Consider the following 25,816-nt stretch of genomic DNA (forward strand, 5'->3'; position numbering starts at 1 on the left):
AGACATTGTGATGCATATCAATTATATTGATTAGATTGATAGGAGCCAAATGTTGAGTACCACTGTGATTTGAAAACCTAAAATATTAAAAGGTTGATGCTGACTGCCAAACTACCATTGCGTGCAGAGACACCCAGACATAATCACAAGGAGATCACAGATGAAATACAATTATTACACTAAGTCCGTACGTCGCAATCAGATGATTGACAGTTATGCTATGTATCTATACAATCGATCATAAGGTATGGAAAGCATAAGGGCGTCATGGGAGAATTTTTTTTTGTGTTCTTAGATTAAATATACAGTGAAAATAATGTTAGATCAGTTGTTAAGATCATAGGTAAAAAAAATGGGAGAACTAATTATGGTGTTCTTAGAATAAAGATATAGTGAAATAAAGGAGAGGAGGAGACAAAGGCGTTTCGATTTTGATTTTGGTTTCGATTGAGATTTTGGTTTCGATATGCCAAAAGCCCGACAAAGGAAACGACGGAGACAAGGACAGAATAGGACGGAACTAGCTTCTCTCCTTTCGATTTTGGTGTTTCAATTGCCGGAAAACAAAGCTTCGGCGGCGATTATGGCGAGAACGAAGCTGTCGCCGTTTTCGAAAGAAAAACAAACCCTAGACACGATTTCGATGGAATGAGAGAAATGAAAATATTTCCTTCTTATTTTTTTCCGACCAATCAAAAGAGAGGAAGAATGTTAGAACGGGTTGTGGATCAGTTCTGAACCAAGACCAATATTTTTGATCTAAACCCACTGTTCCATTTTTTTATTATATAATTGGGCTTAGAATAGGGAGAGTGTTTTGCCGTTAATGATGGCCTAAGAGTCCGAATAATAATGACTGTGTACCAACTATGATTTATACGGAAGAATATATTATTTTAACATTATATAACAATGATATAAGAAGAAAGATAGGAGAATAGATAGCCTAGATAGAAGTATATGTGGAAGAAAAAACAACATCTATATACTATTTTTAATAATAATCAAAATAATATATATATATAATCTATTGTGTTTTTTTCCGACAGCTGGGTAATAACCTGTTTGAATATTTATAGCGGTCCAAAGGCATTTTTCCTTCTCAAAGAACCCACCCATCCTTTTTTTTGCAAAACTACAAATTTATAACAATAATGGTGATTGGTAACTAATGTGCGTTATTCATAATTTTTTTGTCAATTCCGCAAATAACATGCTTCCATTGAGAGGTATTTATAAAGGCAAAAATCTTTAAAAAGCAAAAATAGATTAATTACATTGGAATAAAACTTATTTCTGTGATAGAGTTTTTCTATTTTAGAAATATAAAAGAATGAAATATACATTATAGATGGTCTTATTGATCACCTAACCACTCAATCAATCGCAAGCGCTATTTTTTTTTTTTTTTGTGCACCCACAAAAGTTAGGATCAATTTAGGAAATACCTTATAGAAAGAATAATCACAAAAAAAAATTATTCTATTTTCAACTTAAAGTTTACCAATCAAGTATAAAACAACAAACTTTCTTTACTTTTTTTGTCTCAAAAAGTGAGTAAAAGGTAAAGGACTTCCTATTATAAATACTTCTTTCTTTGGGTCAAATTTATAAATACTTCTTTTGAATTCATGTATTATGGTGGAAAAACTTTTCTCCCAATTATTGCTTTTTTTCTTCTTTTCCCTCTATAACCTTTACTGCTCGCACTCAGTACCCTCCTTGGATTGCGATCTCCTAACTATATAAACTCTTGCACCACGAAGAAGAGATCTAAATACTAATTATCAATGGCTACTACTTTACGTATGGGTTCAGCTCTCATTTACCAAAACTCCCTTGGCCACAATTTTCGTCTTCCACATCCTCACGGACCTCACCGTTTTGTATGCAAGTCCATGACCAAAACGACGCCGGATGCTACTTCTGTTGACCTCCGTCGACGCTCCGGCAACTATCAACCTTCACCGTGGGACCATTGTTATCTCCTCTCCATCAAGAATAAATATGCGGTAAAGTATATTTTCATCAATTTTAATGTTGCACCTAATTTTCAGTTTTATTTATGAGTGTTATTTATTAACAAGTAGTTACTAATTACATGTCGTTTAAACATATGTATATACAGAGTGAAAAAGAAGTAATAGCTAGAGATATGTTGAAGAAAAAAGTGAAGAAGATGCTTGATGTTACAAAGAGCCATCTTGAGCAATTAGAGCTCATCGATGATCTACAAAAACTTGGGGTTTCATATCATTTTGAGCTAGAAATAAATGACATTTTAACAAATTTTCATCATGAAAATGGAAATTATACTTGGAAAGGTGACAAGGAAGAAGATTTACATGCAACAGCACTCAAATTCCGACTTCTTAGACAACATGGTTTTGATGTCTCAGAAAGTATAATATCGAAATCACAACTATAAATATACTAAATTTCGTTGTATATATCAATTTCATTTTTCAACTTGTACGTCCTTTTCTTTCAGATATATTTGATGCGATCATTGACAAGATAGAAAGCAATAGGTTCAAGAGCAACAATATATCAAGTATCATCTCTTTGTATGAAGCGTCGTATCTCTCCACCATAGCGGATACTAAATTGCATAAAGTCATCAGACCTTTTGCAACACAACAAATAAGAAAATATGTTGATGGTGAAACATACAACATGGAGATACGAGAGAAAGCAATTCATGCGTTAGAAATGCCATACCATTGGAGAATGAGAAGGCTAGAGACGAGATGGTACATCGACGCATACGAGAAGAAACATGACATGAATCTTTTTTTGATCGAACTTGCCAAAGTCGATTTCAATATCGTACAAACTACTCATCAAGAAGATCTCAAATACGTTTCAAGGTAATACTATATATAGACAACTGTATATACTGTTTTGCATATCTCACGTTGGTATTTAATCCTCTCTCTTTAATGATATGAAGCTGGTGGAAAGATACATGTTTGGCTAATGAACTTCCCTTTGTAAGAGATAGAATTGTCGAGAATTATTTTTGGACAGTCGGATTAATATACGAACCACAATTTGGATATATCCGACGAATCATGACTATAGTTAATGCGCTTGTTACAACCATCGACGATATCTACGACATCTATGGTACTCTTGAAGAACTTGAACTCTTCACTTCCATGGTTGAGAAGTAAGAACTTTTCTACCTAAACTTTTAAAATCTTTTTGTATATAATAGAATTTAAATAACTTATAATTAATAGATTTATTTAAATAGATCGATAATGTGTGTGTGTGTGTGTTATCAAAATAATATTTTGTTTTTCATGTCATCATGGTTGTTATTCTAAGTATATATTTGAGTTAGCATTTTATATCTCAAGTTTCCGTTTAACTAAGAATTATAGAGACAATGATATGTTATGATAAATTATAATGATTTGATAACATACTTTCATATTATTTTTTATAAGGTGCATGCATCTAAATAAATAAATAATTTTGTGCAGGTGGGATGTAAATCGTCTTGATGAGCTTCCTGAGTACATGCGGTTGTGTTTTCTTCTTTTGTACAATGAAATCAATGGCATTGGATATGATATTCTCATATATAAAAATATTGATGTCACCCCTTTTCTCAAGAAATCGGTAGGTAACATTTAGATATACGTATTATTGAGATTATTTAATAAATATCATAGTATAAATATAATTTATTTTCTAGTCTTCGTTAAAACAAGTGGGCAGATTTATGCAAAACATATCTAGTGGAAGCAAAGTGGTATAACAGAGGATACAAACCAAGTGTGGAAGAATACATGAAAAATGCTTGGATTTCAATTTCTGCCCCAACAATACTGATCCACTTTTACTGTGTTTTCTCGGACCAAATCTCACTTCAAAACTTAGAGACTTTGTCTCAACACCGACAACACATCGTCCGATGCTCTGCCACCGTTCTTCGTCTAGCTAACGACCTTGGAACATCACCGGTAAATTATAACTTATTTTCTAATTCTGATTGATTTGTCGAAATTAAAATTTCGCGGGGTACAACTAAAATAGATCAACACGAAAAAGTTAGAAGAGAGGATTTTTTAGTTAACACTTGCTTGATATAAAAATAATATTATATTATTGTTAATAATATAATTATTAATTAAAAAAAATACAGGAAATTTGAAATTTAATTATTAAATTTAAAAATAATTATTATATGTTAGTCAGCATTTAGTGTGTAACGGCTCAAAGTATGAAGTGACAACAAAAAACCAATAATAGTGCAGAAGGAAAAAGCATGGCAAAACAAAACAAGTCAAAAACACAAGAATGAAGAAATAAATAAAATTATCAATGAATACATAATTGTAAACTAACTGATTCATTAAAATGGTAGAATCACATAATTAATTAACATATAAGTGAGCGAGCGAGTGTTTTGGTTAAACTGTGTGTAGGATGAATTGGCGAGAGGAGATGTTCTCAAATCGGTCCAATGTTACATGCATGAGACGGGAGCCTCGGAGGAAGAGGCACGCGAGCACGTGCAGCAGATGATTAGTGATACATGGGACGACATGAACAACGAAACAAAACCGGCTCGCAGTTCATTTTCCCGAGGTTTTGTTGAAGCTGCAATGAACCTGGCACGCATGTCGCAATGCATGTATCAATATGGGGATGGTTATGGATGTCCGAACAAAGCCAAAACCGTTGATCGTGTCCAATCCTTGCTCGTTGATCCAATCCCACTAGATTGATTTACACTAAAGTTATGTATTTGAGGAAGTTACCTCTTAAAATATGGAATTTAGATATGTTGTATCTTTAACTAATAAATTTCTATAAAATATCTTGATGTCATTTAGAAAGCAATGGCTAAGAGGAGGGTATTCAACTTGATATTTAAGGATTTGTTAGGATTTTAATATTAGAAATTTGAAAGATTTAGGAGATTTTTAGCAGATTTGATTGTGTTTTATAGAGTTTTTCTATTTTTTTAAGAAAGAAAATGAAATGTGATTTTATGAGATTTTATTAGTAAACTTTGCGTACTTTTAAAATATTTTACAACACAAAATAAAAGAAAATTCAATGTCAAAAAAAAATTCACTTATTTGTGAAGCTGTAGGAGATGAAGACGTATCGTCACCACCAAAAATTCTAAATCTGGCTAAGATGATCCCGTAATAACATATTTGATTGTTGAGATTTGATTCTTGATTAAAACCTGCAATAAAGAAAGAGAACTTTCAAGTGAGATGAAGAACAGAGGAAGAAGAAGCTAAGTGAAGGAAGAAGAAGTGTAGTGAAGAATGTCAACGACACATGAGGAGAAGAAATAAGAAGTCAACAAGGAAGTTTGGCTTGGTTAACAAGGAAGTGATCTGATTTTTCAATGTAGATGATATATCATGGTTTTTAGGTGTTTTTAGCAATGATATAAGTCTTATTTATATAGTCTTTTTGGTATTTTTAGAGTCTTTTGAGTCTTTATAGGATTTAGCATGGATGAAAGCATAATGGAGCTTAATCAAACATTTAGGCAGGCTGAGCTACGAAGTTGAGAGGCGAATTCAGAAGTCAGCATCGATCGATGCAACTGATGGCATCGATCGCCACAGAGCCAAAAACGAAATCGGAGGTTTTTCTCACAAGTTTTGAAGATTTACAGAATCGCCCCAAAGTTTTCCATATTTGCATCATTTGTCCCTGGACGTGTTTTAGGAATATATATAGGATTTTTATGGTCATTGTTTAGACCTAAGCTTTATTTATCTTTGAAATTTTTGAGAGAGAAAACCCTGAGAGATTTTAGAGAGTTTTTGGAGAGAATAATCAAGACTCCTTCCATAGAAGATTCAGAACTCCTTTTCTACTTCTTTTAATCTCTTAATGCAATTTATTCAGAATATGGTTTGTGTTTCATTGATTATGTGTGAGTAGATCTGCTTGTTAGGTTTAGGGTTTCTCATTCGGGATTTCATGGATTGTTAGATTGATTAATTGTTTGGATTCATTATCTTTCTTGTTCTTCACCATAGGTTGTTCTTAATGCTAGATCTTTGATTAGTCATCTGGATTTAGATCTTAGGATTATTGATTGATATGAGAATATAATTGATTTTCGTGACAAAAATCTTTGGTGAGCAAAATTACTTTTTGCAAAGAGATTTGAATTAGTGATTTTGTGAACTTATCTAAACTTGATTTTATTGCTGGTTTTTAACTTGAATTTTGCAAAGAGATTTGGATTTTCGGGTTTTAAAACTTTGATAATATTTGCAGTGAGAACTGATTTATTTTACAATTGTGTTTAGAGTTCAAGAACGGTGCTTAATTATTGAATCCTGCTTAATTAATTGATCTGATTTTCCATGATTTCCTGAGAATTTCCCTAGGCCTACCGTTTTTAATTCCCGAATTTACAACACTTTTGAATTCTGTTTTTGCATTGCTTTTAAATTAATATTTTGTTTTAGCATAATTCAAAGATTATTAAATCTATTGTGTGATCTAGAGTCCTTGTGGATATGATCCCTAGGTACTACAATTAATCTCTTAATTTGAGAGAGTAGCTCAGGGTTAAATTTGAGCATATCAAATTTTGGTGCCGTTGTCGGGGACTCTTTTGATTCACCATTAGATTAAAGTCTTTGATTTTTTCTAGATTTTTATTTTTCTATTTTACTTACACGCTTTTGTTTATTTTCTCTTGTGTGTTTCACGTACATGCCTAAGCCTAGCACCAGGAAAAATCCTACTAGTCCAGTTGTTAAGTTTACAAACCAAGAGTTAGGACAACTAGAGCGTGAAAACACAAAAGCAGCCAAGTTAGTGAAGATGGTCAAAACACTCATATTGAGACTTGATGAGGCTGGAGTTTTGAGAGATCAAGAGGGTCATGTGTACAACGAGCAAGGCCAGAAACTTGATGCTGAAGGACGAGTTATTCAGGAAGCACTCGTCGTGGTCGATGAGAATGCAGGTTGCATCGACCAACGCAATGACAACATCGATCGACGCAACAACGACGGCATCGACCGACGCAACATTGACATCGATCGATGCAATGCCAAAGCTGGTGCAAATGGTGCGGATTTGGAAGGTCACAACCAGCAGAACCTTCAGGCTAGACGGGACAACAATGGAGAGCTTGTCAAGACTCTTGCGGACTTCAACAGACCAGACTTATTCTATGAGAATCGCTCCACAATTTACCCTCCTCCATTCCCCAGGAATGATTTTGAGTTGAAGCCTGCCTACTTTGCTCTTGTCGGCCAAAGACCTTTCCAGAATCTGCCACATGAGAAGCCCTTAGACCATATTGAGCATTTTGAGGATATAGTCACCAGCATTAAGGCTAATGGAGTAACAGAGGACTATCTCTATTGCAAGCTCTTCCCCTACTCTCTTGTTGGGGAAGCCTCTCATTGGCTAAGGCAACTCAAACCAGGATCTCTGAAGACCTAGCATGACATCAAGGTGGCATTCCTCAACTACTTCTATGATGATGCAATGTCCGATGAGCTGAGGATTAAGCTTTCCACCTTTAGAAAAGGCCTAGTTGAATCTTACAAAGCTGCTTGGGTGAGGTTCAAAGCATATCAGAGAGACTATCCACATCATGGGTTCTCAGAAGTGCAGTTGATCAATATCTTCTTCAGCGGTATTGACTGGAGGTATCAGATGGCTTTGGATGCAGCTAGTGATGGGAACTTCAAGACAAGGTTCCCAGATGAAGCAGAACAGTTAATTCAAAGGCTAGCATCAAGCAAAAACACTAAGAATGCGGACCTAGAGCGGAGAAGAGCACATGAAGGCAATGGTTCAAATCAGTTTGTTGCGGTGAATGCTAAGTTGGATACAGTCCACAATCTTCTTGTGGGAAAGAAGTCTGTCCATTTTGCTGAAGATGTTGAGGCTTTTGAGCCAAAACCAGAGATTACAGAAGAAGATGTCAACTATATGTATGGATCTAGGTATCAAAATCAGAGATTTGGTCAGAAGAATTCATTCTCAGGAAATCCAAACAACAACTTCACTAGGAGCTATGGTTCTTCTTCTTACCAACCCCTCCCTCCACCCAATTTAGAGAGCAAGATGGAATCAATGATTGAGCAGATTCTTCAAGGTCAACAGAAGTTAACAGTAGACTTCAATGGGAAGATTGATTCTGTATACACTGAGTTGAATGGAAAGTTTGAAGCATTAAACACTCATGTCAAGAAGCTGGAGAATCAAGTAATTCAAACTGATGGGTCTTTTAAAGACAAAAAGAACTTCTTTCTAGAAGAACAGAGTCGAACCCCAAGCATGCTTGTAATGCCATTTTGGTGAAGGACGGAGACGATGATACGGTAGTGGAACCAGCATCGACCGATGCACAGCAGTATCCATCAGTGCAATCACCATCGAGCGTCGATCGACACAACTGTTACATTGATCGACACCCCACCCCCCCCCCCCCCCCCCCAGCTCCAGTTTCTCTTCACGTTCCACCATCTGATTCAGAGCAAGCTTTTAAACCGAAGGTCCCTTTTCCTAAGCCTAGGAGATCCAAACAGGAGACTGAAGAAACTAGATGCAAGGCTATGATGGACAAGGTGATGATAGAGATGCCTTTGATTGATGTAGTGAAGTTTTCTCCTGGGATTAAGCAGTATGTGAAGCGGATGGTCACCAATGGTTTGAGTCCTGAGGAAGGAGCACTGCTTACAAAGGATGTCAGCTCAATTTTGTTGAAGCAGCCTCCACAGAGGAAGAAGGATAAGAAGCAGGAGTTGGCTGTCTCAGAGGAAGTAAGTGCAGTGATTAAGAGTAGGATTGCAGAGAAGTTACCAGATCCTGGAAGTTTTGTGTTAGATTGCTCTATCTCCACAGGAAGGTTTCCTCACTCTCTTTGTGATCTCGATTCTAGTATCAACTTGATGCCACATTCTGTTGCTGTGAGACTTGGGATGACAGATTTCAAGCCAACTAAGATCTCTCTTATCTTAGCTGATCGGTCCAGAAAGATTCTTGAAGGTGTCTTAGAGGATATTCCAATCAAGATTGGAGATTGCATGATTCCCACTGACTTTGTGGTGCTGGAATATGACAAAGAGCCTAGTGATCCTCTCATCCTAGGCCGCTCTTTCTTGGCTACAGTTGGTGCCATCATAGATGTGAAAAAGAGACACATAGCCTTGAATGTAGATGATTTGGTTATGAACTTTGAGATGGACAAGCTGAGAAGGGTTCCCACTATTGATGGTCAGGCATTTTCTGTGGAGGTTGTTTCTGATGACAATCCGATCATAAAGCTTCATGGAGACATTACTGCTGGGTATGTCAAAGAGATGGAGACTGTATAGGAAGTGAGTAAGCAAGCTGTTAAGCTTGAGGATTGGAGTGGAGATCATCTAATCAGTACTAGAAACCATGATGAGGTTCTGATCTATGACAAGTTGCTGGTAGATGATGTTTTTGTAATGGAAACACGGATTGCTGAGGGAAGTTGCAGAATCGTTAAAGAGACACGAGTTGCAGACACAACATCGATCGATGCAGCTGTTGCATCGATCGACACACCTCCACGAGAACGTCCGGATTTGTCTAAAACCAAAGATTCTCGAGTTGATTCCTTAGCTGCAAGTCCTAGACCAGTTGAACAGCTGAAATCTCACCATTCCAAAGTCCAGAATCCACAGGCAAAGCCAAGGTATGTATCTCCTTCTCCTAAACTTTCTCCATTCATCAATAAGAATTTCAAAGGTACAAAAACTGTTTTGCAGTTAACCAAGCCATGAGATTATCGTAGAGCGCTTGTTTCTTCTGTTGATGATTTTGCAGGACTTAAAAGAATGCCACCCATACCTCAGTCACGCCCTGGTCCTGTTCCTCACATTCTTGACAGATCTCATGTACCTACTGCCTACACACCCCCTTGGATGAAGAGGACATTTTCTCGGAAGCATTCATTGCTTTGTTCTGATCCACTGGATGCCTGAAATCCGACACAGTCAAGCTAATGACTGAAAACAAGCGCTTAGTGGGAGGCAACCCACTAGTAGATTTTTCTTTTTCCTTTTTCTTTTGATTTATATTTATTTTTATTTATTTTATTCGTCAATCTATTACTTGATAACACTGGGGACAGTGTTTTTTAAGTCTGGGGGAGGCAGTTACTAACTACGTTTTTGTTTTTGAAAAAAATAAAAATAAAAAAAAATTGTTTTATTGAGTCAAAATTTTTGTTGGGAACTATGATTTTTCTTTTTAGTGTACTGCCTTGGTTGATTAATGTTGCAGATTGAATCCAGAATCCAACTAATGAAAAATCCAATGGTTGACCAATGAACCAAAGACATCCAAATTTCCAACAGAATCCACAAAAGCCTGAGGTAACTTCTGTACTTTTCTTTTTACCTCATCAAGGAGATTAATGTTCATAGAGCTTGAGTCCTTGTTCATACCTGACAAGTAAGATTTCAGAAAAGAAAATGGTACTCCTCTCCCTTATTCAAGTTAAAAAAAAAATTCCTTGAGAGCTTTGTTTAAAAAAAAAGTGAATAAAAGATGAAATGATTTTGATCAGTTTAGAGAGGTAGGTAAATTACCTATGACCTCATTATTCTACTCTTGATTCAAATGATCACGTAAAGCTTGGAAACGAGGGGTAGGTAAATTACCGATGACCTCATTATTCGCCTACAACTTTGAAGAAAAAAAGAATAGAAAAAAATAATAACAAAGCAAAGCTCAAAGAAAGATAATAATAGTATAAGTCTGGGGGAGAGAAAGAGTACCACATGTGGTAAAAGTTATATCTTGCTTGTTATGGTATAGTACGGGAATGAGTCTAGAAGGTTCTTGACATTGATCAAATTGATGAGTCCCACCGATGAAGGCTTAATGGAGGAAGTAGTGGAATTTGGTTTGAATTTGGGATGCTATGAATGTCAACGGAGAAGTACATGGTGGTTTGATTTGGATTTATCTGCTAAGCATATGGATTATGGTTTGGATGATCATGGCATTACTTTAAAAAAGAAAATGAGTTCCTGCGTTTTCAAACCTCTTTCACAGGTCTAAGTTTATGTTTTGCTTGAGGGCAAGCAAAGGCTAAGTCTGGGGGAGTTGATATATCATAGTTTTTAGGTATTTTTAGCCATGATATAAGTCTTATTTATAGAGTCTTTTTAGTATTTTTAGAGCGTTTTGAGTCTTTATAGGATTTAGCATGGATGGGAGCATAATGGAGCTAAATAGGAAGATTTGGAGCTTAATCAAGCATTGAGGCTGAGCTACGAAGTTGAGAGGCGAATTCAGAAGTCAGCATCGATCGATGCAACTGATGGCATCGATTGACACAAAGCCAAAGACGAAATCGGAGGTTTTCTCACAAGTTTTGAAGATTTACAGAATCGTCCTAAAGTTTTCCATATTTGCATCATTAGTTCCTGGACGTTTTTAGGAATATATATAGGATTTTTATGGTCATTGTTTAGACCTAAGCTTTATTTATCTATGCAATTTTTTAGAGAGAAAACCCTGAGAGATTTTAGAGAGTTTTTGGAGAGAATAATCAAGACTCCTTCCACAGAAGATTCAGAACTCCTTTTTTACTTCTTTTAATCTCTTAATGCAATTTATTCAGAATATGGTTTGTGTTTCATTGATTATGTGTGAGTAGATCTGCTTGTTAGGTTTAGGGTTTCTCATTCGGGATTTCATGGATTGTTAGATTGATTAATTGTTTGGATTCATTATCTTTCTTGTTCTTCACCATAGGTTGTTCTTAATGCTAGATCTTTGATTAGTCATCTGGATTTAGATCTTAGGATTATTGATTGATATGAGAATATAATTGATTTTCCTGACAAAAACCTTTGATGAACAAAATTACTTTTTGCAAATGGATTTGAATTAGTGATTTTGTGAACTTATCTAAACTTGATTTTATTGCTGGTTTTTAACTTGAATTTTGCAAAGAGATTTGGATTTTCGGGTTGTAAAACTTAGATAATATTTGCAGTGAGAACTGATTTATTTTACAATTGTGTTTAGAGTTCAAGAACGGTGGTTAACTATTGAATCATGCTTACTTAATTAATTGATCTGGTTTTCCATGATTTCCTGAGAATTTTCCTAGGCCTAGCGTTTTTAATTCCTGAATTTACAACTCTTTTGAATTTTGTTTTTGTATTGCTTTTAAATTAATATTTTGGTTTAGCATAATTAAAAGATTATTAAATCTATTGTGTGATCTAGAGTCCTTGTGGATACGATCCCTAAGTACTATAATTGATCTCTTAATTTGAGAGAGTAGCTCAGGGTTAAATTTGAGCATATCAGTAGACTTTTTAGAGTAAAACGAATTCTTGTTTATTCTCATTAGACAAGAACAAAAACAGAGTAAACATGGTGATATAAGCTTAATTTTTATATTCTTGTTTTAAGACCCTGGGATCTTGTCGAGAACACAAACATTGCACCATGTGGGTTTGCGCTTGATTTGAAATGCTTCTTGTATTGTACGGTTTTTTCAGCTGAAGCTAGATGGCAAACATATAGGAACTAGAGAATTTTGGAAGAGAAAAATCATTGTAGCCCATAGGCAGATAAAGCATGCCAACCACGGGTTCTATTCTCCAGCTAGAGTTGATGGAGGTTCTAAGGTATGATCGATGGTTCAACTAACAGCACGTCTAGTGCCAAGCTTCGGGAACACGAGTGGTTCGGGAAGCCGATAGCGCAACCGATCACCGTGCACCGAAGGGACTATAAGTCAAAGACTATGGGGTTGGTTGGTTGTATGGCTGTGTCACAAAGGGATGGGTCAAGGGTAAAGTTACATTACACTGCATATTAGGGTTTACAAAGTAAGGCCGCGAGCCAAAGCTAAGTAAACGGGTCAAATCCATGGATGTGTGACAATCCGTCCTGCGGACCCCATTAACTCCCCGCTAGCTGCCCCAACGGACCGTCTGTGGACCCTGCTAGCCCCCCGCTAGCAGTCCCAACGGACCTCAAGCTGGCCCTCCAGGGCATCGATCCTAACCCATCACTATGGATATCCAAATCCACCAGTAGGTTATTGGTGCGCCAGACATTCCTCGAACCCTGGTCCTCACCCTTTAACAACCTTCCCACAGGACAAGTTGTCACCAATTGAGCTGCAGGATTTGGATATCCACAGTGATGGGTTAGGATCGATGTCCTGCAGGGCCAGCTTGGGATCCGTTGGGACGGCTAGCGGGGGGCTAGCAGGTTCCACGGACGGTCCGTTGGGGCAGCTAGCAGGGGCTAGTGGGGTCCGCGGGATGGGTTGTCATATTATGTTTGGCCGGGAATGGGGCCGAACGAAAGCCGTGATCGCGGACGCTGAGACGTCCAGGTCGGGATCTTTCAGTAATGTTATGTGGTTGCGAGTGTTCAAGGAGTGGATGGATCATACGCTAGAGGATGGATCTTTCGTTGACTGTTTTGTTTTTAAACGAAATCATTTAAAATTCTACCTCAAAATGTAGGATTTTGTTACTCATATTTGTCAACTAAAAAACAAAACAAAAAGTCTTGCAGAATCATTCAAAATTAACAATTTTCAAGTAAGTTTTATAAATTCATAATTGAATAACAAGATATTATAGATTATTTTAAATGATTTTACATAAATTACAAGTTGAATAACATAGAATTTTAAAAAAAAAATTAAAATAATCAATTGAATAACAAATTATTTTAAAAATACTCTAGAATCTTTCAAATATCAAGTTGAATACCCCTCTAAATAATTTTCAATATCAATGTATTTGAATTCTTTTTTTTCTAAATCACCAATTCTTTTAGCTTAACAAGCAAACTTTCATTATCTAATAACATTTGCAGGTTCAGTCATGAAAGCCGAAACATGTTTCCTAGAACCCAACTCATTCCACTATTTACTCAAGAGTCTTTTCCAAGTTCCATCAGTGTTGCATTTTAGTATCCAAAGGATTCGGGCTTTGTGCGACCAGATAATCTTTTTGGAATTGTCGAGAGTTATTAATTTTAAAAGATATTTACAAATATTATAATCAAAAACACTGGATTTAAAAATAACATGAGATTTGTCATTTTGACAAAAATGATGCAAGATTTTTAGTTGAATAAAGTAGAAACTCTATCATTTGTAGGTAAGTAGTAAACAAAACTTTAGATGAATTATCAGTCTTTTTTAATGACATTTGAGGTAATTTTTCTTAAACATATATACATACATATATGTTTGTGTGTGTACATATATACATACATCGATTTCAATATTATTTGTACAGCTATGACATAATACATGAGTGAGTGAGTGTTCGTTTTGGCCACACAAAATTCAACATCTTGTTAACCACACAAAACTATGGACAATTATTATTTGAAATTTGAAATTGTGTAACCTTTGTACTGTAAATTAGGCAACTCACGTCCTTTCTGTAAACAAGTCAAGTCTTTTTTCTTACCAAACTTATGTTCTTGTTTTTGGGTCAAATACAACTTATCTTAATGAAATGAAAGATTGGACACAAACAAAAAAAGCCCAACCAATTGGTACTGTACTAAACTACTAAATATTAAAAATATTAGTAATATTTAGTTTTTTCCTAAAAATTAAACCATCAGCTTTGCTTTGTTGAGAAAACAAAAGACTTTATGCAATGCAACAAAAGAAAAAACCTTTAAATGTTTTTTTGTTATTTCAAATTTACCTTCAATTTGCATAAAATACATTTCAAACTTACATAATCAAATGTAACATGTAATTTAAAACTCATATCTATCTTCTTCGATGAGTTCTTCCGGTCATATTCATTAGATTTTCTAAATTATAATTGTAAATATATATATAGATTTCTCGTATCATGAATTCATTTTTATATGCAATTTCTCATAATTTAATAAATTTTATGATAGTGGCAACAAGTTAAACTGCAGGTTATATTCAATTGTACGGATTTAACATGTAGTTTTTAAATTGAGAGTCAACTAATTAAAAATGTCATTTGGAAGATTTTATTATGCATGAAAAACTTGACAACAAAATTATGCCTCTTTCGACAGTTCTTCTACACGACTTTGAAAATTGAGCTATCCTGTGATTTTCCTCAAATTTTAATGAATTAGAATCAATATTAAAGTAGACTGCAAGCAATAAGCTATAGATAGGATTGTTTAGTCTAAACCAAGATAATTACTTGATGGTTCCAAATTGATTTTTAATTTCTATACTCCGTTTATTATTATATATTTTAATATTTACACCTTCGAACTCTGTCTATATAAACGTACATTTGTTGTCCAATGTATTCAACCAAGGGAAACTTCTATTAAGAAAAACTTGTAATCCAAATGGCTACTTTATGTATGAGTTCAGCTTCTCTTTACCAAAACGCCTCTACCCACAATTTTCGTTTTCAACGTCCTCACCGTTTTATATGCAAGTCCATGACCAAAACGACGGCGGATGCTACTTCTGTTGACCTCCGTCGACGCTCCGGCAACTATCAACCTTCTCCATGGGACCATCGTTATCTTCTCTCAATCGAGAACAAATATATGTGGTAAAGTATTCATCATTTTATTTCCTATCTTCGTCATGCATGTTTAGGGTTTCAGTTTCACCTATTTTATGTATGTATTCATCATTTTATGTACTTTCTGCTATCTCTTTTAGTAGTAGTAGATGTACCGACTCACTAGTTAGTTACAATATGGTAAATGCAGAATGCGAAAAAAGTGATAAGTAGAGATCTGTTGAAGAAAAAAGTGAAGAAGATGCTTGATGTTGAGACGAAGAGTCGTCTTGAGCTATTAGAGTTCATCGACGAACTGCAAAAACTTGGGATTTCGTATCATTTTGAGCAAGAAATCAATACTATTTTAACGGATTTTCATCTTAAACATGGAAATAATGTTTCCAAATATGATAACGAAGAAAATTTACAGGCAACTGCACTCGAATTCCGACTTTTTAGACAACATGGTTTTGATGTCTCAGAAGGTTAGTTTGTATTTTCAATATTCAGTGGAAAACAAAATAATACAGCTTCTAAATTAAATTTTGTTGTATCTAATATCATATATTAACTAGACTGTTTATTGCAGAGATATTTGATGTGATCATCAACAAAATAGAAAGTAATACGTTCATGAATGAAGATATAAAAAGTATCATTTCATTGTACGAAGCGTCGTATCTCTCTACGAAATCGGATACTAAATTGCATAAAGTCATCAGACCTTTTGCAACAAAGCAAATAAGAAAATTTGTCGATGATGAAATTTACAACATTGAGGTACGAGAGAAGGCGATTCATGCATTAGAAATGCCGTACCATTGGAGAATGAAAAGACTAGAAACGAGATGGTACATAGATGCATACGTGAAGAAACATGACACGAAGAATCTTGTCTTGATCGAATTAGCCAAAATCGATTTCAATATCGTGCAGACTGCTTATCAAGAGGATCTCAAATACGTTTCAAGGTAACATAGATACATTAGAAGCAATATATAGAACTGGTTTTGCATACATCGCATGCGTATATATGTATAATTTATAAAAATATACTGTATAAATACTCTTTCTAACCTTCTGCCTTTAATGATATGAAGCTGGTGGAAGGATACATGTTTGGCTAATAAACTTCCCTTTATAAGAGACAGAATAGTGGAGAATTATTTTTGGAATATTGGAATATTATACGAACCGCAATTTGGATATGTCCGTCGGATCATGACTATAGTTAAGGCACTTATTACAACCATCGATGACATCTACGATGTTTATGGCACTCTTGAAGAACTTGAAATCTTCACTTCCATAGTTGAAAGGTACGAACTCTACCACGTATATTTCCGTTTAACGTTCTTAGCATATTATAAAAATTACAGAACACTAAGTTATATATACTATATTTTACCAACAAAAGTGATAATTGATATTATCAAACAAATCTATTGCAGTTGGGATGTAAATCGCCTTGATAAACTTCCCGAGTACATGAGGTTGTGTTTTCTGATCTTGTACAATGAAACCAATGGCATTGGGTGTGATGTCCTCAAATATAAAAATATTGACGTCATCCCTTTTCTCAAGAAATCAGTAAGTTTCAACATTTAGTTATTTTTCTTAGATATATATACATATATAGAGTTTTAATTTTCTATATTTTGTTAAATCCAGTGGGCAGATTTATGTAAAACATATCTAGTCGAAGCAAAATGGTACAAAAGAGGGTACAAACCAAGTTTGGAAGAATACATGCAAAATGCTCGTATTTCAATATCCGCCCCAACAATATTAATTCACTTTTACTGTGCTTTCTCTGACCAAATCTCAATTCAAATACTGGAGTCTTTGTCCCAACACCGGCAAAATGTCATCCGATGCTCTGCCGTTGTTCTCCGCCTAGCTAATGACCTTGCAACTTCACCGGTAAATAATCTTAGCTTCTAACACCTAGTTGTTGTCTTCAATCGTACGTAAGTTTTTAATATCGATTTTAACCATGGTCATCGCATCATACATGAGTGTTTTGTTTATATGATGTACCATGTAGGATGAAATGACTAGAGGTGACGTTCTCAAATCGGTACAATGCTATATGCACGAAAACGGAGCTTCACAGGAACAGGCACGAGCGCACGTTCAGCAGATGATTAGTGACACGTGGGATGAGATGAACTACGAAACGATAACGGCAGGTCGCTCTTCGTCACTTTCTATTGGTTTTGTGGAAGCTGCAATGAACCTGGCACGCATGTCGCAGTGCATGTATCAACATGGCGATGGTCATGGCTCTCCCGACAAAGCCAAGACTGTTGATCGTGTCCAATCCTTGATTGTTAATCCAATCCCATTATATTGATTTTACATACCCCCAAGTCAATCACTTTTGTAGTATCAGAATTTTATTATATATTGTGATATGTTGGATTACCAAACAGATACGAACCAAAAAAATTTTTTTACAAAAACATCTAATAATTTCAAACATTAAGCAAATCATGGATCACAGAAGAAAATTTATTTTTTACAAAAACATCTAATAATTTCAAACATTAAGCAAATCATGGATCACAGAAGAAAAAGAATCATCAAAATCAAAGAACATTTTAAACAGTGTTAAACTCCAATGAAACATATAATTTCTTCATACGTTCTAAAACTCCCATACATAAAATCTTACAACATAAAACATTTAGCAAATCATGGAGCACAGAAGACAAAATTATCAAAATCTAATAACATTTGAAACATTGACAAACTCCAATGAAATATATAAATTCTTCATACGTTCTAAAACTCTGATACATCGAATCTTACAACTTGGCTGAATGTCTTTACATTTAGCTATTTACCTAATTTTCATATTCTACAGAGGAGTGAATCAACTACTGGCAGAGTGACAGGAACCAAAGCTTTAAAATCAAGTCGGCTCATAGTAACAGACACAACTATTAACCCAACTACTATACATAACATATATCATCTCCTTTGGGCTACAATGAGACATCTATCAACATAGAGTATATATATCCACACACAACAAAACTAATCAATAGATATATTCCCTACTAATATCACAAGTGATACATCACAAATGTTAGTTTTCTTCCCACACAAATCATTAAACCTACAAAATATATTTGCAAAGTCTACTTTGACAAAGCTTTTATGTTCCTAAAGGGAAAAGTCAAGAGACTATATGCGCAACGAAAACTACTCGCAAATCCAGAGAGAGGAGTTCTAAAGCACTATTTAGTCCAAACAACCTTGGCAGCCAAAAGAAAACTTTAGTGCTAATAGACACGTAATGACTTCTACCCGCACAATAAACAAAAAAGAACAACCATAGCAACTCAAATTGGCCACAAAGTTCGAGATACTTACCAAACTAGCAGGAGGAGAGAGTAAGGACCCTAAAATAGATAAAAGTCATAATCAGTGAAACAAATTGGAAGGAGATAAAAAAAAAAAAAAAAAAAAAGGAGGTCCGACAACGAGAATTGTTTTAATATACCTTCGTATGTTTTTCTTTTGCAGCTCTCTCTCCTCCAAGCAAAACCTCCGGAATCACAGTAATACCAATTATCAGATACTATATAAACACAAAAACACTAGAAAAGGAAATGGAAACTAAATAAGAAAGAAGAAAAGTAACTATTTCGGGCAAAAAAGCAAAACCATCACAAAAGAATCTGCACATACCCTAACACAGAGAAGAACCAAGGACAAACTCTAAAGCCTACTAAAGCAACTAACACATATAAGAACCAAGGAAAAACTCTAAAGCCTACTAAAGCAACACAAATTAATCCAATTTAACACAATAGGCCAATACAGATGACAAAGGTTCACTCAAATTATTGTTTTGCTATCACAAAACTCCCAGTAAGCAACCATTGTACCTTCTCCTGTGTGCCTTTTAAGCATTGAAAGATGTTAGGACTGTCTCTAAGCATTGGTAGATGTCCTGGAGAAAAACAACATCAGGCCCTTGAGAGACCAGAAGAGATAATAAAGCATCTTCCTATCCACAAATGATATTTCTCACAGAGCTACCACATAATTATAAAAATAATTCAGAATGGCCCTCTCCTTATTGAGATGAAAAGTTTCAAAACATAGACTTCTACAGTGAGTAAAGTCGCCAATGATTACACAGCAGTATAAAGAAAGAAAGCGCCATTAGCGAGTTTTCTTACAATAGAGAACCAGTAAAGTCCCCTGAGAATCGTCGGTAATGAGAACTCCACCCATGTCGACATTGTAACCAAAGCTTTCTCAGGCAGCAGAAGGTAGGTAGAGACAATTCAAAGATTAGAAACCTTAAAATTAAAAATTAAGATGTATAATGTACAGATAGATATCTAGGACAACAGCATTTCCTGATATAACAGAGAAAATGGCAACGTAGTTTCACTTGCCAGTGATGAATGGGTGAGCTAATGCCTGTGACACAGTCAGTCTCCTTTCGGGATCAAGGATGAAGATTTTGTCCAAGAGATCCCTGAAATGAGCCAACATCTTGGGATCCTCACCAGGGTAACCTTTAATGATTGAACCAAAATCTTTCGGCTTCACATTTACGATCATTCTCTTCATCAGCTGAAATAGAAAAGTAACTAATTACTCACCCTCAACTGGTTTTCAAACAGCCAAATGCCCGAGATATATAAGGACTAGTTTTTTACCTTTCCACTGACGGTGTCTTCCTCTGTAGCATAAAAGTTCAAGTCATGATCAAAGTGCTGATCAATAAATGCTCCCTGTTAAACCGAATAACACAATCATTACAGCGTGGATTAAAAAAAGATTCTCTTAAACATACAACTAGATCACCACCATACATATGGAGCTCCCTTTTTCTGTATGGAAAGTTTTCATTTGAGAGGACGTTTTGATTTACACAACAACCCATCTATTTCAATGCTTACCTTGCGAAGCATTTTTTTAGGGAAGGGACCTTTCAGTTCCATATGAAGGCGTAACATATCATTGTTTGTGGCGCCAGGGAAAAGAACTTTCCCGCTATAAAGCTCATACAGACAGCAGCCAACAGACCATATATCCAACGGATGGTCATAGGCGAGCCCCAGAACTGCAATGGAGAATATAGAAGTTTCAATCACATATTCTTTACCAGTAATCAACGGAAATCCTCATCACAGTCCAAAAATATGATTATTCTCACAGCAAATAAAACTTACTGATTTCAGGGGATCTGTAAAATCGACTAACAAGATACGGTGTAACTTCGTTTTTACCAGCAAACATTGCATTACCAAAGTCACAAAGCTTCAACACGTTTTTTCCCTCATTGACCTGGACAAATCAAAGACCAAGTGTTAAAAATCTAGGTGAATCAAGTAGGAGAAAACCAATGAAAAGTAAAACTGACCAGCATGTTGTCAGGTTTTATATCGCAGTGAAGAACCCCACAATTCTTCAGATGCTTAAGGGCAATGAATAGCTGCTTCGAATACGACCTAACAGCAGATAGTTGAAGACCAATGTTGCGGCCAAACTTCTTCAAGACCTCACGAAGATTCAAATGGAGAGACTCAAACACCAAGCAAAGGTGATTGCGATACTTGAAGGTTGAAAGAAAACGAACGCAGTGGCGCCTGTCATCTCGGTCAGCGCCAGCCAGCTTCTTCAAAATCTGAACCTCAATCTTGCCAGCTTTATGCCTAAACAAAATGCGGTATAGTAATCAGCCACAAAAGCATAGAGATTATATTACACATCGCATAAGAATTCGAAGATTTAGTTGGGACTTAGAGAATGCACCACCACCTACATCGTCTCGTTGTTACGAATAATTTTTATTGCCACTTCTTCAGGTTCAGCAGGTCCAGCTTTCAAATCTTTTGCACGAACCACAGTAGAGAAGACACCTTTTCCATGAGTAGCAATGACTTCATATCTACCATCCAATAACTCGCCAAACTGATAGCCTAAATAGAAGAGACACTAGCTTTGTTTCAAAAAAAGAAAAAAAAGCAGAGGTGCTTTCACCTTCACAAGTGAAAAGTAGAGAGAAACACACTTACTGTAATAACCCTCTGCATCATCCCAATTATCATGAAGCCCGCTCCTCACCATGGGAACACCGTCACCTTTCCCTCCCTAAAAGAAGTAGGTTTAATATGTGGAGAAAAAAAAAAGTTAAGAACCCTCACATAGCAAACAGAGATTTTCCTCAAATTACTACGAAAAAAAAGAGTTTCCATACGATCAAATTAGTAATTTCATTGCGATAAAAGAAACCTAAGATGACAATATCAGAAGTTTAATAAACTGCAAATATGACACGGTCAGAAGATATCAAGTACAGTTTAGTAATACATACCACTTTCCGAATACCAGCTGGAGACTCTCCAAAGATATCATCATGGAACATGTCAGCTGATCTTTCACTCTGGAAATAAAATTATGTAAGAATATAAGATCGAGAAACATCATCAGGTGCATATATGATTATTTATAGCATAAATATAAAACCAAGAAATACTCACAACCAACACGAACATCAATACCAAAAAAAAACAATCAAGGTTTCCTTTGCTAACGCACCTTTGGGCTACCTTCACCAAGCCCTGCTGGAGCCATTAATGATGCCTTGTCATCATCAGCATCAATGTTAGGTTTCGCTTGACCAACATTAGCTGCTATGACAACTGCAGAAGAAGCCGACTCTTGGGCAGCTTCCTGAACGACATCTGGCACAAAAACACAGAAGAATCACTAGGAATGCCTGGAAGCTCAAATCTCAAAACAAGTTATTATGGAGAATGTTGTATGAAGAAAGACATTTTCTTGGGATCAAACCAGCAGTTATTCTGTTAAAGAGCCATTCACATATTCCACAAGCTGAAAGGTTCAGCTTCATTCTTAACCTAAGTGGTTACTTTGGTACACAAAATGCAACTGACTTTCACATTAAAAACAAAATAAACCACTTCTTACGACCAACTGAAAACCTCAAGATATCTTGTAACAGCTCCAAACAAAACAAGAAAGCCCATATTTGAAGAATATGGATACATTGCGATAAAGATTGAAGAATACCTTTCGGCTTATCCTGAGAGAAAAGTTCATTTTGCTGCTCAGGCTTCTTCTTATGTTTCTCCAGTATGGCTTGCATTCGCTTCCTGCTCTCCTCCTTGATTCTATTTAGTTCTTCTTCTTCCTCCTCTGGAGTTTTCCAAACAACTCCTTCGTCATTATCTTGGCCATCCTCATTTCGGGACCTGATTGCAAAATAGTTAAGAGCCAAACAAGATACCCAAAAGATTTATGATCTACAACAAAATATTCACAAGGAAGAGGTTATTGAACATTTACCTTTCATCATTTCCCCACGTCTCTTCTGACTTATCATCCTTAGAATTATGGGCCTTCAAGGAATTTGGCCTTCTCATTTCTAAGTCATCTGTTGCATCATATCTTGATTGTCTAGACTGTCCGTGCCTCATCTCACTGTAGTCCACATCACTACTTCTATACTTCTCCCTATCAGTCTGGATTTCTCTTCCTTTTTCACTATCCCTTTCCCTCTTACGCTCTCTGCTGTTATACCTGGTTCTATCTCTACTCCTACCTCTTTCATTGTCTCTATCTCGTAAATAATCTCCTTCCCTCTCCCTTCTCCTATCAATGCTGCGCTCTCGTTCCTTCTCTTTTCGCCTTTCATGGTCAACCTCTATATCCCTCCTCTTCTCTTGCTCTCTTTCCCTCCTTCGATCACTATCTCTCTCTCTTCGCTTACTTCCTTCTGAATCCCTATCTCTTATGCTTCCGTCCCTGTCCATATCTTTCTCCTTACTTCTTTCTCTATCCAACACGTCTCGACTATATTGTCTGTCATTTTCCTCATATCGCCCACGTCGATGATATCTTTCCTCAGTCCTACCTGATTCAACTCTGTCATGATGATAATCCCTACTAGAATCATGATGTCTTCCTCTGTCCGAAAACTCATCCTCCGCAACAATCCTTGATCTTGAAATTTCCCTCTCCCTATCATGTGACCTAGATCTACTCCGAGCACGGACTTCGTTAGACTGCCTACTGTTTGACAGAGACCTGTTTCTGCTCCTATGCTTCTCTTCAGAGCTTTCTGGAGAAAATGAGCTCCTGCCATTCGCATACCTTCTTTTACTAACTCTCTCTGAAGGATCTCCAGCTTCTTTACACAACCTCTTATCCTCCCTTTCAGATTCACGAGTTAAAACACCATTAGAACTCACATCTTCTCCTTGACGCCCTTTTTTCGCCAGGGGAGGCTGCAAACGTCGCAACAAGATTTTCAGAACACTTATCAGAAAAGAAGTATATGAGATAGAAAACGCAACTGAGAACATACAAAAAAAAAAAGAACAATACAAAAAAAAAAAGGGGGAAAAGAGCATCTACATAAAACCAGTTCTTACAAATCAAGGGAAAGCCATCAGTCTCCATTGAACGCCTAGTGCAACACTCAGGTTATCTAAAGAAACTCTCAAAGACCAAAGCTTTATCATTAATTCAGCTTCATATATGATTTGATTTCACCATCCCTTCTCTAAATTCACCATCCAAACATAATTTAGAAGAAAGACTTTAAAAAAGAGGGATAAGAACAGACCAAATCATTATCTTGAAATTGATCGGATTTTATTTCGCCTGACTCGCCGTCGGAATCTGCCGTCTTCATCAAAACATCGCCGCGCCCTCCTTCTTCTAGAATCTCCCCTTCCTCCACATCCTCCTCACGGCCGTTACTAACTCCACTCGGATCCGCCTCCGTAACATCCATCGCCTCTGTCTCATCGCCGGCGGCTGGAATTTCATCGCCGCGCTTCTTATCACGGTGATGGCGATGATGCCTGCGGTGATGATGCTTGTGGTGACGGTGCTTGTGCCGCTTCGATGATTTATCGGTTTCGTCGGAGGAAGAAGATGAACGGCGGTGCTTGCGGTGGTGAGATTCGATCTGCTTGTCATTCGCCATCAGAGAGAGGATCGTCGAAATCGAAATTAGGGTTAAGGGCTCAAACAAATTGGATACGAATCACGACGGAATTTACTACTTCCGTCTTTATAATTATAAAAAAAACAAAGTTTATTTATGTAAATATACGACACGCGTGCATAAAAATAAAATATAAAAATACAAATAAAAATAGAGGTTCACCACTTCACCCAATTATATACATTTTTTTAAGCACATTTTTAGTTTTATCTTTTATTTATATTTATTTAAAAACTTATTTAAAAGTTAACTTATTAAAGATTTTTAAAAACAGCATTACTTCAGATTTTTCTTAAATATTTTACATTTTATTCCAATTAAAAAAATTACATCAAAATCAATATAGAAACAGAAACTATGATATATTTAACTACTATCTCTGAATCATTTGCAAACAAAGAAAACAACAATTTGATTTCTATTTTGTTTTCCAAAACATATTAGCTTTGATTATTAACGTAAAAAGTTCGATTCACTTTTATTTAAATATTATAATTAATATATATAAACTTAATAAAAATTTAAAATATTACGAATACGTAAAATTTAAAAAAGCTAAAAATACTATATAATATGGTTATATAGTAGATGGCTTATAAAGAAGACATGTTGGAATTAATAAAATATTATTAAATTTGTGCTAACACGGATTAAATCCTCATTTTATTATTTGTTAACACTATTAATATTAGAATATTTGACATATAAAATTAAGTTGATTTAACAAGATTGTGTAAAACAATTAAATTATTAGGAAAAATGTGACTTAACATAGTGTTTAAATGACTTATTATGTATTTAGATCCCTTATTTTTTGTTATAATAATTAAAAAATCAAAATAAGATCTCAAACACTAAACAAACTAAATATAACAAAAAAATGATCATGAAGTATATTGCGGATTAAAAAATTAATATAAACATTTAGCCGCATAAACGGCTGAAAAATTTAGATATTCTTTTATTTGCAAAATATCCAATATTTAACAAATAAATACAATATAAAATATAAATAAGAATAAAAATTATATGCATGCGGTGTACCGCGGGTTAAAAACTAATACTGATTAAATTTTCTATATATATTTACGTAGTTAAAAAAAAGGTAGAAAATAAAAACAATTTCGACATTGGAGTCCAAATTACTAGTGATAAAATATGCGATATATTTAGGGCTCGGCATAAAAACCGTACCCGAATACCCAACCCGGAACCCGACCCGAAAAACCAGGTTCGGGTTGGATACGGGTTTGCCTATAAAACCCTATTGGGTTCTATTTTCAAATACTCATGG

At 35.6% G+C, this 25,816-nt stretch overlaps 3 protein-coding genes across 20 annotated transcripts; 2 read left to right on the plus strand and 1 right to left on the minus strand.

Moving 5' to 3' along the window:
* Positions 1-1,610: 1,610 nt before the first annotated feature.
* On the plus strand, positions 1,611-4,853 carry LOC104779781 (1,8-cineole synthase 1, chloroplastic). 3 transcript variants are annotated; one of them, XR_015596531.1, is made up of 7 exons: positions 1,611-2,012; positions 2,129-2,402; positions 2,492-2,870; positions 2,954-3,172; positions 3,492-3,630; positions 3,707-3,974; positions 4,440-4,853. XR_015596531.1 is itself a non-coding variant. In XM_010504162.2 (7 exons), exons 1-7 carry the CDS (start codon positions 1,791-1,793, stop codon positions 4,740-4,742), a joined length of 1,788 nt encoding a protein of 595 aa, XP_010502464.2. In that variant the 5' UTR covers positions 1,611-1,790; the 3' UTR covers positions 4,743-4,853. The 3 variants fall into 3 exon arrangements, 1 of the variants encoding a protein (XP_010502464.2); XR_015596532.1 differs by having other exon boundaries at positions 3,730-3,974; XM_010504162.2 differs by having other exon boundaries at positions 3,723-3,974.
* Positions 4,854-14,595: 9,742 nt separating this feature from the next.
* Positions 14,596-17,977, plus strand: LOC104779783 (1,8-cineole synthase 1, chloroplastic-like). Of its 2 annotated transcripts, XM_087509862.1 has the most exons (8): positions 15,274-15,554; position 15,605; positions 15,721-15,997; positions 16,102-16,483; positions 16,613-16,831; positions 16,964-17,102; positions 17,184-17,435; positions 17,560-17,977. In XM_087509862.1, exons 1-8 carry the CDS (start codon positions 15,346-15,348, stop codon positions 17,866-17,868), a joined length of 1,788 nt encoding a protein of 595 aa, XP_087365988.1. In that variant the 5' UTR covers positions 15,274-15,345; the 3' UTR covers positions 17,869-17,977. The 2 variants fall into 2 exon arrangements, with proteins under 2 accessions (XP_087365987.1, XP_087365988.1); XM_087509861.1 differs by lacking the exon at position 15,605 and having other exon boundaries at positions 14,596-15,557.
* LOC104779782 (uncharacterized) lies at positions 17,192-24,639 on the minus strand. 15 transcript variants are annotated; one of them, XR_015596547.1, is made up of 16 exons: positions 23,942-24,639; positions 22,854-23,794; positions 22,578-22,759; positions 22,083-22,228; positions 21,859-21,927; positions 21,560-21,635; positions 21,307-21,463; positions 20,905-21,196; positions 20,714-20,828; positions 20,441-20,604; positions 20,198-20,272; positions 19,709-20,111; positions 19,412-19,476; positions 19,024-19,068; positions 18,894-18,922; positions 17,192-17,818 (listed from the first exon to the last, which is right to left on the minus strand). XR_015596547.1 is itself a non-coding variant. In XM_010504166.3 (12 exons), the coding sequence occupies exons 1-12, from the start codon at positions 24,499-24,501 to the stop codon at positions 19,923-19,925; spliced, it is 2,772 nt and encodes a 923-aa protein (XP_010502468.1). In that variant the 5' UTR covers positions 24,502-24,630; the 3' UTR covers positions 19,582-19,922. The 15 variants fall into 15 exon arrangements, 1 of the variants encoding a protein (XP_010502468.1); XR_015596545.1 differs by having other exon boundaries at positions 17,192-17,837; XR_015596546.1 differs by having other exon boundaries at positions 17,192-17,892.
* Between the last annotated feature and the right edge of the window lie 1,177 nt (positions 24,640-25,816).

The sequence above is a fragment of the Camelina sativa genome, chromosome 4 (genome assembly GCF_030686135.1).
Source record: "Camelina sativa cultivar CO46 ecotype springtype chromosome 4, ASM3068613v1".
Classification (NCBI taxonomy): Eukaryota; Viridiplantae; Streptophyta; class Magnoliopsida; order Brassicales; family Brassicaceae; genus Camelina; species Camelina sativa.